This window comes from Mesoplodon mirus, assembly GCF_964341445.2.
Source record: "Mesoplodon mirus genome assembly, chromosome: 3".
Lineage (NCBI taxonomy): Eukaryota > Metazoa > Chordata > Mammalia > Artiodactyla > Ziphiidae > Mesoplodon > Mesoplodon mirus.
In genome coordinates, this window is record NC_138978.1 from 87,645,635 (window position 1) to 87,659,260 (window position 13,626).

The 13,626-nt window shown below is 38.8% G+C and overlaps 1 protein-coding gene across 2 annotated transcripts in view; it reads left to right on the forward strand.

Annotated features, from left to right (window-relative positions):
- The first annotated feature begins 7,657 nt into the window (after positions 1-7,657).
- The window catches only part of BTBD8 (BTB domain containing 8), an 88,596-nt gene continuing 82,627 nt past the window's right edge, over positions 7,658-13,626 (forward strand). For both annotated transcript variants that reach the window (XM_082613379.1, XM_082613380.1), the window contains exon 1: positions 7,658-8,017. In XM_082613379.1, coding sequence (XP_082469505.1) covers positions 7,869-8,017 — 149 coding nt within the window. In that variant the 5' untranslated portion in view covers positions 7,658-7,868. The remainder of the gene's footprint in view (positions 8,018-13,626) is intronic.

A 13,626-nucleotide genomic window follows, 5' to 3' on the forward strand; every position in this document is an offset into this window, starting at 1 on the left:
CCCAAGTAGACACATTCCTAGGGACCCTACTAGACCTTTGCAAGGGCTTGTGCAAGTGGGGCCCCTAAAGCTTAAAGGTCATTAGTTAGCTTCCTGGTATTTTGAAAGAGTAGAAAGGAAGAAGAGATAAGAGTGGGAGAAAGGTGAACAGGTGGAAAAAGCTTAAGGAAAGGGAAAGAAAAAAATCAAATATTATTTTGAAATAATTTCCATGCAGTTCTGATCTGAGAAAAGGAGATGGATAAATGATATTTCATAATCCCCATTGTTTTAGTCCATTCAGGCTGCAATAACAAAAATACCATAGATTGGGTGGCTTAAACAACCAAAATTTATTTCTCACAGTTCTGGAGGCTGCAAGGTCTAAGATCAATGCACTGGCAGATTCAGTGTCTGGTGAGACCCTGCTTCCTAATTCATAGATGTCTTCTCACTGTGGGCTTACCTTGCAGGAGGGGCAGAGGGAATTCTCTGGGGTCTCTATTTATTTATGTATTTTTTATTTTTTATTTTTGGCTGCTCAGTGCTGCTTGTGGAATCTTAGTTCCCCGACCAGGGATCGAACCTGCACCCTTAGCAGTGAAAGCACAGAGTCCTAACCACTGGACCACCAGGGAATTCCCTGGGGTCTAATTTATAAGGGCACTAATCCCTTTTATGAGGACTCCACCCTTGAGACCTGGTCATCTCCTAAAGGCCCCACCTCCAAATACCATCACATTGGGGATTAGGTTTCCACATATGAATTTGGGGAGGACACAAATAATTCATTCTGTAACAACCCCCCAGCTTGATAGTCCCATGATAATAATGCATGCATATGTAATTCAAATACAATGATCTTTTAAAGGTAATGGAAATTATTCATTTAAATAAGAGATTTTCACTTAAAAATAGTTACCAAGATATATCTTTACTCAAACAAGGGTACTATTACTCAAATATTCAACGAAGTTTGAAACTATCTCTAATTAGATAGTGAGCTATACAAAATGTCAGGGTCATTACTTCATTATACTCTACCTTTTAACCTCAAAATGTTAAACACTGCTTTATTTAAACCCTCTTTAATATATAACACTTTTTTATTGAAGTATAGTTGATGTACAATATTATATAAGTTACAAGTGTACAATATAGTGATTCACAATTTTTAAAGGTTATATTCCATTTACAGTTATTATAAAATATTGGCTATATTCCCTGTGTTGTACAGTATATCCTTGTAGCTTATTTTATACATAACAGTGTACCTCTTAATCCCCTACCCCTAACTGCAACCACCTTCCCTCTCCCCTATGGTAACCATTAATTCTCTATCTGTAACAGGTAACACTTAAAATAACCTTTTTATTGTAAAGTACTTACAGTTAAAAACTATACCAAACAAATATGTAGCTAATAATAATTATTACATATTATGTATTATGAATATAATCTGTTTTAAGATAAACACTGTTGCAACTAAGCTCAAGACATTAAAACTTTTCCAGCCACCCTATAAGTTCCTCTATGCCCCCAATCATAATTACAACCTCTTTCTTCCTCCCAAATTTAAACTGCTTTCCTGAATTTTATAGTTTCACTTCTTGTGTTTCTTTACATTATTGTTATCTAAATATGCATACTTTGACACTGTGGTGGTTCCTTATATATGCTGTGAAATAATAGAAAATATATATTGGCCTTTTCCCCAGTTCCTGGCACAGAGTTCCTAAAACCCTTGTAATTTTCTAAGTGATAAGAGCATTACGATCATCCTTAGTTCTAATATTTGGTCTTTGATCCCCGTTCCTAAGTTTCTAAATCCCTTGGGATTTCCTGGGTGATAGGAGCATCTTTTGTTCTAATGAGATGATTCTTGGTGGGCTCCTGGATTGGGGCTGGTCACCAGAAAGACCAACTCATGATTAGAAGCTTGGAATCTTCACCCTTCCATTCTCTAGAGGGTTAGAGGGGCTGGAAATAGAGTTAATGATCAGTCATGCTTATAGGATGAAGCCTCCATAAAAATCTTCAAACTATGGATTTTGGAGAGCTTCTGGGTTGGTGAACACATGGAGGTTCTGGGAGAGTGGCACCCCTGGAGAGGACATGGAAACTCCATGTCCCTTCCTATATATTGGGTTGGCCAAAAAGTACCTTCGGTTTTTAAGTAAAAATAAAAGACACATTTTTCATTTTTACCAAGAACTTTATTGAACAACATATTCACCCTTTTGTTCCACTACCTTCTGCCAGTTTTCTGGCAATTTCATAATTCCATCTTCCCAAAACTTTTTATCTTTTTGAGCAAAGAACTGTTCCAGGTGCCTTTTACAGTCTTCCAGGGAATTGAAATTTTTTCCATTAAGAGAATTTTGTAAAGCCCGAAATAAATGGGAATCTGAAGGTGCAATGTCTGGTGAATACGGCAGATGGATCAGAACTTCCCAGCCAAGCTGTAACAGTTTTTGCCTGATCATCAGAGAAACATGCGATCTTGGTTATCCTGATGGAAGATTATGCGTTTTCTGTTGACTAATTCTGGATGTTTTTGTCGAGTGCTGCTTTCAGTTGGTCTAACTGGGATCAGTACTTGTTGGAATTAATCGTTTGGTTTTCCAGAAGGAGCTCATAATAGAGGACTCCCTTTCAATCCCACCATATACACATCACCTTCTTTGGAGGAAGACCAGCCTTTAGTGTGGTTGGTGGTAGTTCATTTCACTTGCCCCACGATCTCTTCCTTTCCACATTATTGTACAGTATCCACTTCTCATCGCCCATCACAATTTGTTTTAAAAACAGAACGTTTTTGTTATGTTTCAGTAGAGAGTCATGTGTGGAAATATGGTCAAGAAGGGTTTATTCGCTTAACTTATGTGGAAACCAAACATCAAAGCAGTGAACATAACCAATGTGGTGCAAATGATTCTCAGTGCTTGAATTGGATATTTTGAGTATGTTGGCTATCTCCTGCGTGCTATAACGTTGATTGTTTTCAATTAATGTCTCGATTTGATCACTATCAACTTCAACTGGTCTATCTGACCATGGAGCATCATCCAGCAAGAAATCTCCAGCACAAAACTTCACAAACCACTTTTTTTTTTAATTAATTAATTTATTTATTTTTGGCTGCATTGGTTCTTCATTGCTGTGCATAGGCTTTCTCTAGTTGTGTCCAGCGGGAGCTACTCTTCATTGCGGTGCGTGGGCTTCTCATTGCAGTAGCTTCTCTTGTTTCGGAGCACAGGCTCTAGGCACACGAGCTTCAGTAGTTGTGGCTTGGGGGCTCAGTAGTTGTGGCTCGTGGGTTCTAGAGCACAGGCTCAGTAGTTGTGGCGCACCGGGTTAGTTGCTCCACTGCATGTGGGATCCTCCCAGACCAGGGCTCATACCCATGTCCCCTGCATTGGCAGGTGGATTCTTTACCACTGTGCCACCAGGGAAGTCCCCACAAACCACTTTTGACATGTTCGATCAGTCACAGTACCTTCTCCATACACTGCACAATTTTTTTGTGTGTTTCAGTTGCATTTTTACCTTTCTTGAAATAATAAAGCATAATATGCTGAAAATGTTGCTTTTTTTCTTCCATCTCCAATATTAAAATGGCTACACAAAAATTCACCAATTTTGATAAGTCTTTTTTTAAATGCACGCTGATATGACAGCTGTCACATACAATCTAACAAAATTGTTTCAAATGATAAAGACAACTAAGTGCTACTAGAGCCATCTCACAGGAAAAAATGAACAAACCTTTTGGCCCACCCAATACTTTTCCTCTCTCGACTAGATGTTTACTTGTACCCTTTATCGTATCCTTTTATAATAAACAGGCAAACAGTAAGTAAGTCAGTTCCCCTGAGTTCTGTGAGCTGCTCTAGCAAATTAATTGAACCCAAGGATAGGATTGTGGGAACCTTATATTTATAGCTGATTGGTTAGAACCATAGTAACAACCTGGCGTTGCAATTGGCAACCAAAGAAGGGGAGCAGTCTTGTGGGACTGAGCCTTAAACCTGTTGGATTGGATGCTGTCTCCACATACATAGTGTCAGAATTGAGTTAAATTGCCCGATATCCAGCTGGTGTCACAGAATTGCTAGGTGTGTGTAACCCCACACACACATTTGGTGTCAGAAATACTGTGAGTGTGATAGTGGTGTGAGAGTAAAGGAGACACACAAGAGAAGAGTAAGTATTTTCTAAACTTACGCCAACTTGGCTAGGGCATGGTACCCAGATATTTGGTCAGTCATTATTCTAGATGCGAAGGTATTTTTTAGATGAGATTAACATTTAAATGAGTAGACTTTGAGTAAAGCAGATTACCTTCCATAATATGAGTGGGCCTTTGAAAAAAGGATAATTTAAATAAGAGAATTAAGCATTTATCCTGCCTTTGCAGTGTGAAATGTATTTCTGGATATCCAGTATTTCTAATTGATGAGGGAAAATTCTTCTTTACAGAAGATTTCCAGCAAATTTCTAGCAAATAAATGTAGAAAGAATGATAGAATTATAAAATCATTTTGCAATCCCTAGTTAATTGATTAAAGTAAGAGTCATCAACAGACAAAACTATCAGATGAAAATCAGTGATACATTTTAGCAACATTAAAATGGGGATAACCAAAGATTATGTGCCTTCTGACAGGATTCAAAATGAATTACTGCTTGTGGGAGGCAGAATAATGCTTGCTCCCCCTGCCCCCAAAGATGTCTATGTCCTAATTCCAGAATCTGTGAATATGTTAGGTTACATGGCAGGGGAATTAAGGTTGCAGATGGAATTAAGGTTGTTAATTAGCTGACCTTAAAAAAAAGGAGATTATCCTGGATTATCCACTTGGTCCCCAGTAATCACAACAGTCCTTAAAAGAGGGAAGAAGGAAGGAGAAGAAGAGTTCAGAATGATGCAATGTGAGGAGGATTCAACCTGTTAACTTTGAAGTTGGAGAAGCGGAGATGAGAACTGAGGAATATGCGCAGCCTTGAGAAGCTGGAAAAGGCAAGGAAGCTCTCCCCTCAAGCCTTCAGAAGGGGAAGCAGCCCGGCCCAAAGCTGAATTTTAGCCCAGTGAGATCTATGTAGGACTTCCAACCTATAGAATTGAAAGTAAAAAAAAGTGTGTTGTTTTTAAGCCACTAAGTTTGTGGTAATTTGTTAAAGAGCAATAGAAAACTAATATACCACTTATAAAAATTTTTTTTGCTAAAAAATTGAAACTGAATATAATCAAGCCTCTAAAAACAGCTTCCATTTACAGAAAATATATGGGATAGATGAGCACAGTGCGTGATGCTACAAAGAGGCAGTCAAATTTAAAATGTGGCATACGCTACAGCTCAAATTGCTCAGGCTTCTGCCACAATGTCAGTGTCATGAGGGAAAATACAGGAGATTAGAAGAAACTCAGGAGATGTAAGAACCAAATGTAACCTTGTATCTTGTTTGAAAACTGATTCAAACAAACCAACTGTAAAACATATTTTTTAGGACAGTTGGGAAAATTTTACAATGGGCTACATAGTAAATGGAATTATTGTTGCTTTATAAGGAATACCATTAATGTTTTTGTAATGTTATGTAAGAAAATGTACAGTTTTTAGTGATGCAAACTGAAGTATATAGGAGAAAATGAAATGATGTCTGGGGCTTTACTTTTAAAATTTTTAGAAGGAAGGGAAGAAAGAAAAGAAAAGAAAGAAAGAAAGAAAAAGGAAGGGAGATAGAAAGGAGGGAGGGAGGGAGGAAGGGAGGAAGGAAGGAGGAAAGAAGGAGGGAAAAAAGAAAGGAAGAAAAGATGAGGAAGGAAAGAAAAACTGATACAACATATATGCCCAAATCTTGATAATTGTTGAATTTTGGTAATGGGCATATCAGGGTTCACTGTACCTTTCTCTTTATTTCTTTGTATGTTTGAAATGCTTCATTTGAAAACATTTTTAAAGAAAGAAAAAATACATCTAAGAGAATCACTTTTTTTCATGAAATTGTAGTACTTAGATGAGTTTTTTGCCTTCCAAGGCAATTTTACTTAAACTTATTTTTCACACATAAGGATCACAGTTAAGGCCAACCCTAAATAAAATTATGGGTTTAGCAGTGTTTACCTTCAGAGCTCCTGTTGCTAGTTTCCCAGGACTTTCTAGTGTTCCTGATCATAAAGCCTTCGAGGAAAAATTTTTTGATAATTTCACTCACATTAAGGTGTAAATGATTACAGATATAAATTAATTAAAATAGAAATAATGCTTTAAGTAAAAAATCTCTAATGGTGGAATGTGAAGCATCATTAAAACTATTTTTTTGTTTTGTTTTTTAAGAGGGTACTTTTTCTTTAATTACTTCACAAAGCTGACTAAGCTGCCTAAGGTAGTTTAAGAGAATTAAATTTACATGGACCAGAAACCATCTGTCATCCATTCCCAACCAGAGAGTAGCCTAATTTTTGCTTCATCAGCTGCTAAAGGGGCATGGTAGAAGTATTACAGGACTTTGGAGGGAAAGAATCTTGTACTGAACTGTCTGGGTTTTAATACCTAGACCACCACTTACTGGCTGTGTGACCCTGACCAAGTTATCTAGCCTCTCATGCCTCAGCTGCCTCAGCTGTAATTGGGCTCATAGCAGTACCAACCTAAATGGTGGTTGTGAGGATTAACTGGGTTAATACATAGAAAGCAGGTAGAGCAGTTTTCTCGCCTAAAAAGCACTTAATAAATATTAACTACCATATTATCTTTGACACTCCTCTTTTCTATAGGAATGATTAAAAATCAGTTATCCACTGTATTCATAATTAAGGTGTCTGAACAATTGAGAAGGTCGTTATTTGGAGAAATGGCTACTTCTTGGCCAATCTTCTGGTACAATATCCATATATTTTCCAAGCAATTAGTATGTACTTGTTACCTTGTGCAGAGCTTATGAATGATGCAGAAGGATTGAATTTTCCTCCTTTGGAAGAAGTAATCAAATAAAAAAACAAAAGACTTTTTAAGTAATTTCGCTCCAGCTCTTTTCTCCACGCCAAATTTTCAAAATTCTATAGCTCATCAATCCACCCAATTCCTTGCTCAATTAAAGACTCTACCCCTACAACATTACTTCCTTTCTTCCACCTCATAACTTTTATAGCTTTATATGCAAAGTGGGGGAATATAACTGACATTTCTCTGCTTAAGTCCAAGAGCAGTTATATGAGCCACCCCCTGGATTAGAAGGGGAAGGAGTCTTCTAGACATTATACCATACCCTTTGCAGGGGGCTCTGGAGTGTTGTAACTCCTGCTGATTTTACAAAGTTCTTCCCGCGCCCCTCACCACCCCCAATTTTTCTTGCCCAAAGCAGTAAGTGAAGGAGTGTGACTCGCCGCAGTAAAGGTCTAGTGAACTTGTCTTTCCTGGGGAAAAAAGCGCTGACACCCTAGGAAGACAAAGTGCTGAAAGGCTGCACTGGTTGATTTCAACTCAGTTCTCGATAAAACATTTATTTAAATGACTGGTTAGCACCAACTGGAAAGCAGAGGGACAGGGATAAAGCGCAGACCTGGTTAGCTGCGCATAACAGTTGGCTCCCGGGGCAGGGCTGCGCGGAGCGCCTGCTGGCGGAGTTAAAACAGAGCTACTACGCCTGCGCACACCCTCCTGGGTCACGTGCCGGCGCGGGCCGGGTCTCCGAGATTCTCCGGGACTGAGGTTCGGCAGCCATAAGGGACCGTCAACAAACAGACGAGAGGCGTCAGCCTTTTCCTTTAGGGGGCGGATTCGGATAGGAGCCGAGCTTTCGGTATGAAACGCCCGTTTCTTCCAGAGGTGGGGAAGTGAGACCCTGTACTGGGCCTGCGGGGCGCCGCCGTACCTTTGTGGAACATGGCCCGCTGTGGGGAGGATAGCGTGGCCCCCGTGGTACTTCTGGAGTCCCCTGGAGTTTGCAGTAAGGGCTTGCAAAGGAAGGGGCCCAGTGAGCGGCGCCGGCTGAAGGCGATGGTGTCGGAGCAGCTCAGCCAGGATCTGCTCAGGTAGGAGGAGGCGGGAACTCAGGCTGCTTCAGTTCTTAAGGCGCCCACCTCCGTACCAGAAACTGGCTCCTCGGTTTCTCCATCCCTCCCTGCTTTGTCCTCCTCACCTCAGGCCACTGCAGGACGCTCACCTGTCTCCTCACTACAAAGCGGGTTCTTTCGCCCTATATAACCAATCCAGAGCACCTCGGAGACCACGTACCAGATTCAAGAAGAAAACCAAAATTACCATCATAGTTCTGTGCAGCACCAGTTTATGCCAAAATAACACGGGTAGGCTTAAGTCTTGAAACACTCGCTAATGTCGGGGTGGATGCAGGTTTCGTGGTCCTGAAACTTACACAACTTTTTGTAAGCTCAAACAATTCTAAGAAAAATGATACAATTAGGTAGAAGAGTATATATTAAAAAAAATTTTTTTGAGTATCTATTTAGAATGAGTAAAAATGGATCAGATTACTGGAGCGTTGGAGGTCTCTTTCTTCTGAGCTCTCTTTAAACGATTTAGCAGAAATGCTATCGTAGAAATACTTCCTGATCGCAACCTGGCTTCCCCTCTCCTCCTAGAATACTCTACAGCCCGCAGCAACTCCCAGCAATTCCCAGTTCCCATGAGGACTCTAGCAAATGGAGAGGCTGTAGTGAATCCAGGAACGCCATCTCAGTTTATAAAGGAAATGAAGCTTGGAAATATTCCCTAGCTAGTTTCCATTTCCACCAAAACACTGATTCTTGAACTTTAGTGTGCATTAGAATCACCTGGAGAGCTTAGATTTACTGAGACCCAGACCTTAATTCTGATACAGTTGGTCTGGGATGGAGCGTGAGATTTTTTCATTTCTAGCAAGGTCCCAGGTGATGCTGCTGCCCTGGGTCATACTTTGAGAACTATTGAACTAGTGTAAACATAATTACTATTAATAACAGTTGTGCAGCATTCTACATTTAAAAAGTGCTTACTGTTGCCCACACTTAAGGCTCCACCAGTTATAAACTGAACTTTATAAAGCAAATAAATTTCCTTTTAATTTGGGCCTGTCTATGAGAGATTCTGCCTTGTCTCCACCACTGGGGGAATTGATGTACAACATTAAAAAAAAATGAGAGTGAAGTTGTTCTGTTTCTAGGATGAATCTCTAAGGATGAGGTACTCCTCTTCAGTGGCTCTATTCTGGCTGTATTGTGAGCCTTGAAGTGTCATGAATTTAAAGAAGATAATACATCTAATTTATATAAAGAAAATGAGGTCATAAGTATAGCAGGTGAACAGTTTATCCTCATCCTAGCAGCAATTAAAGGATAGGATCCTGAAGTCCCAAGTTCTTGTTAGAAGCAAAAGTGTTTTTGTGTTTTTTTTTTTTAAACAACTAAAAAATCTCATATACTTACCCAGCCACCTTGAATGCTATGCCAAAGTAATCTTCTTTAAGCACAGCAATATCATTGTTTTATTCTACAAATATTAATAAAGTAGCTAGCACCCACTATATACCTAGTACTGTACTAGGTTCTGAAAATCAAAGATTAATAAGACATGACTTTGGTGTTGTGCTTGCACTCTACTGAGAAAGGTAATAGCCAAACAGAGATAATGGGGACTGAGGTGATTTGGGGGAGGTTTTATAGGTGATGTTTGAGTGATCTCTTGGGGATTGATTACAAATTGATTAGATAGAGATTAGGAAGGGAGAAGTCAGAGAGTATCTAAACAAGGGGAATGGCTTTTACAAAGGCATAGAGATTTGGAAGAGCTTCATTTATTTTGGGAAAGCAAGTTGTATTGAATTGCTTCAAACAGCAAGGAACAGAGACTCCTCTGCGTTACCTGAGGCAATAGGATATATGGAGAAGTGAGAAAAAATAGGAAACAGCTTCAATAGTCAAAAAGCCAGCTCTGGTGTAGAATTGGAAAGTTGCTTGGGATATGACAGCAATTGTACAATAGGACCTCATTGAGATATGGACCATTGTTCAAGACAATTGTAATAAAAATTCTTATTGCCATCCTATTATTAGCTAGACACTGGGCTGACATGCAGTGTTTTATTTACTCCCCTGTGAGGTAAATCTTGCTGTTATTCCCATTTAACAGATAAGGAAACTGAGCCTTAGAGAAGAGGTGGTGAAGTCAGAGTAAGAACCTTGGCAGTCTGGCTTCAGGGACATTAAAGTGACTTGCCCAAGGTCTCATGACCAGAATATGGACCCAGTCAGTCTACCTTCTCTAAAGTTCTGTAGTTATGCAAAATGATCTTCCAGTAACTTTGTTCCTTCATTTCTGCTTCTCTCCTTACCCATTCCTTTTTCTTACTCTACCTTGGATTTTCTTTGAAACTCTCTTAAGAGTGTGATCAGTTGGCTCTTGATTATTATAGAACATCTCTGCTAGAGTTCACTTGTTTAACTACCACATTGGCTAATGGTTAACCTTGCCTCAGTCTGTTGTCCATTCAGATGTGACTAAGAGCATCAGGGACATGTGGTACAATTTGGTAGGTTTATTTGGAAGGGGATTGTGGGTATGGCAGGCAAAGTAGATGAGGGTGAATGGGTAAACTAAGACTAGACCGTAGAGACTCTTCAGTGAAGAATTTGGAATGTATTCTGGAGGCAGTGGAGAAACATTGATGTTTTTTAAATAGAGGATGAACATAATTAGATCTTGAATTGAGGAAAGAAATTGAAAAAAAAAGGAAACCAACTGGGAGATTTTGTAATAGTCAAGGGATACATAATGGCAGTGAAAACGGACAAGGTGAAACGGATTCCTGTGTGCAATTCACAGGCTTGTGAATTACACGTGGAAACGATTACACGTGGAAACACAGGGAAAGAGAAGCATAAAAGATGGTGCTAATTCTTAGGACATTTGAAAGGGAGGAGTATAGTGAATGTTCAGGAAGCCATATCCAGGAGAAATGAAGATAAGTCTGGAGTTTAAGAGGGAAGTTGGCATAGCAGATGTAGTTCAATGGCTGGTGGCATCACCAGCACCCAGTTGTCTAAGCTAAATATGAGAGACATCCTAGGTTAGTCCCTTCCCTTCACCTTCTACTTCCAGTCACCAACTCCTGCCAGTCTATTACCTAAATATATTTTAAGTTAATCCCTTATTTTTTATCACCATTGATTCTCTCCTGGCTCACACCCTCTACATCATTCATTTGTGTTGTGCAGTAGTTTTTTTCCCCTTCATTCTCATTTTCCCGTAATTCCCCTTCTACACAACTAACAGGAGATGTTCTGAAAAATAAAATTGCCCATGTTTTGAACTATTTGATCATTCCCCTTCAACTGTAAGATACAGTTAAGCTCTTTGTCTCTTATTCATCTTTATCCGTGCAGCTTCATCTGCCACTTCTTATCCCCTCAATACTCTGCTGACCAGTTTGTAGCTCCACACTCAACACAAACCTCTGTAAGGAGCATGGAGGCAGGAGCTCCCCCATACCTTGCCTTGCTTCCTTGACCAACTCTTACTCAATCCTTAAAATTCCTTTTGGTTTTCCTTTTCTCTATAAGATCTTCTCTTATGTCTGTCCCTGAAAAAAATTTACTAGTTTGTCCTATTGAATATATCACACGCCTTAATTTTTAGACCTGGTCTCCATACTCTTCTACAAACTCCTTGAGGGCAGATAGTATGCTTTAGTCCCCTTTATGTCCCCAGTGCTTCCTACATGGTACATGCTCAATAAATTTTTAGTGAGAATTGGGTTTAATCAGTAGTCTAAAATGCTTTAGATAGGTGAATTCAGTAGGTGACAGAGAAATAAGATGGAAAGAAGCTGGGCCTTGACACCACTGAGCCTTTGCTCCAGCCTATCCTTCCTCTAGAGTTTATTATTAGATGAGCCAATAAAACCCTCCTTAATGTTTAAGCAGGTCTGAGTCAGATATTATTACTTGTAACAGATAACAAAATATGCTTATAACTGATACAGGTAGTTTTATAAAATAAAAAGCACTGTATTTTCACATTAACATTTTTTAAAACATTAACTTTTTTTTATTTGACGAATACTCATGAGCATCTATTATGAACAACGCAGATTCCCTAGTGACAGTTGTATGTCTACCAGCTGCAATGCTTGTTTATTCACTTGGGGAGAAGTGGGGGATGGGTAGAAGGTGGGTGGGAAGGAGGAATAAATGGTGTATTTGTATTGTACAATTTGAGTTTTTATTAATGTTTGGGAGACCAATACATTCTTGCATAACTTTAACAATCGCTTATGAAAATAATTTATTGATTAAAATATTGGCTAAAATGCCTCTATTTGCTCATTGTTTCCAAGGTTCTGAAAGCTTTGTGCTCTGAAGCATTTGTTTTGTTTAGGGTAAAATACAGCCAAATCCAAAAAAGCAGATATTGAGCTCTTGCTGTCTAATGAAGGTACACTTTTTGCCTTTGGAGAGTTCATTGTCTGAGTATAATATATTTTAGTTATATGAAAATAATATAATTTTATTATTATAAAAATAATAATGATACAGTGACAGAAGTGCTGTGATAGAGGTATGTACCGAGGGATCAGAGGAAGGAGCCATTAACTGGGTCTTGGGGGAGTGAGTGTCAGTGGCAACATTCTAAGCTTTCACTGTAATGGATATCTTTATCCATACTTGGACCTCCTGTAGTGTACTAGTGTGATTGCCAGTTATATCCTGCAATACAGAAGTCCTCTGAGAATACATAACTTGCTGATGATAACGTTATACTATATGAAGTATTATTTAATATTTACAGAGCAGAAATATATAGTTACCACACAAAAAACATTGTGACAGTTTCTATTATGATGCTGATTTCTGTTCTTCTATCACTTTACATGTGAGCTTTACCATAACTATGTCTGCACATTAGTAAAGGGATTTGAATGGGCTTTCCTCGAGTCCATCGTTTTAATAATAGATTAGAGCATAGTTCTATTTTTTTGTGGGGTGGGCAATGGAAAAGGGCTTAAATGTCACATTCTTGACAGCCAAGCCTGCATTTCAGACTTGGTATTTAACAATAGTCAAAGTGCAGTGTACCAGTTTCTAGACTGGATTGTCTATTATTGCGTGTGGTTTGCTGGTGGTGTTGACTGTTTACTTTTTTTGCTTCTGTTTTAGTAAGATTTTTAAAAATTGATTCAATAGTCAACAATCACATTACTTTGTGTTCTCTTTCCAAAATAAATCTAAATAAAGTACATACATTATAAAGGAAAATCAACATAAGTAGCAGAAGATAAATTTTATTGGTAGAAGGAATTAAAAGGAAAAGATATTTTTTGAAAAAATAGTCTTACTCTTTTAGTGTAATTACCTTTGTTTTCATTATAAATTTTAGAAAATTGCCTTCTAAACTAATGTTAGACAAGGTTCTTTGGATGAACTGAGAATAAACTCATTTTCATACTAACTTTATTTTGTTATCTCTGTATTTTTAGTTTATGTGTTTTTTAAATTATTATTATTATTTTTTGCGGTACGCGGGCCTCTCACTGTTGTGGTCTCTCCCATTGCGGAGCACAGGCTCCGGACGCGCAGGCTCAGCGGCCATGGCTCACGGGCCCAACCGCTCCGCGGCATGTGGGATCTTCCCGGACCAGGGCACGAAC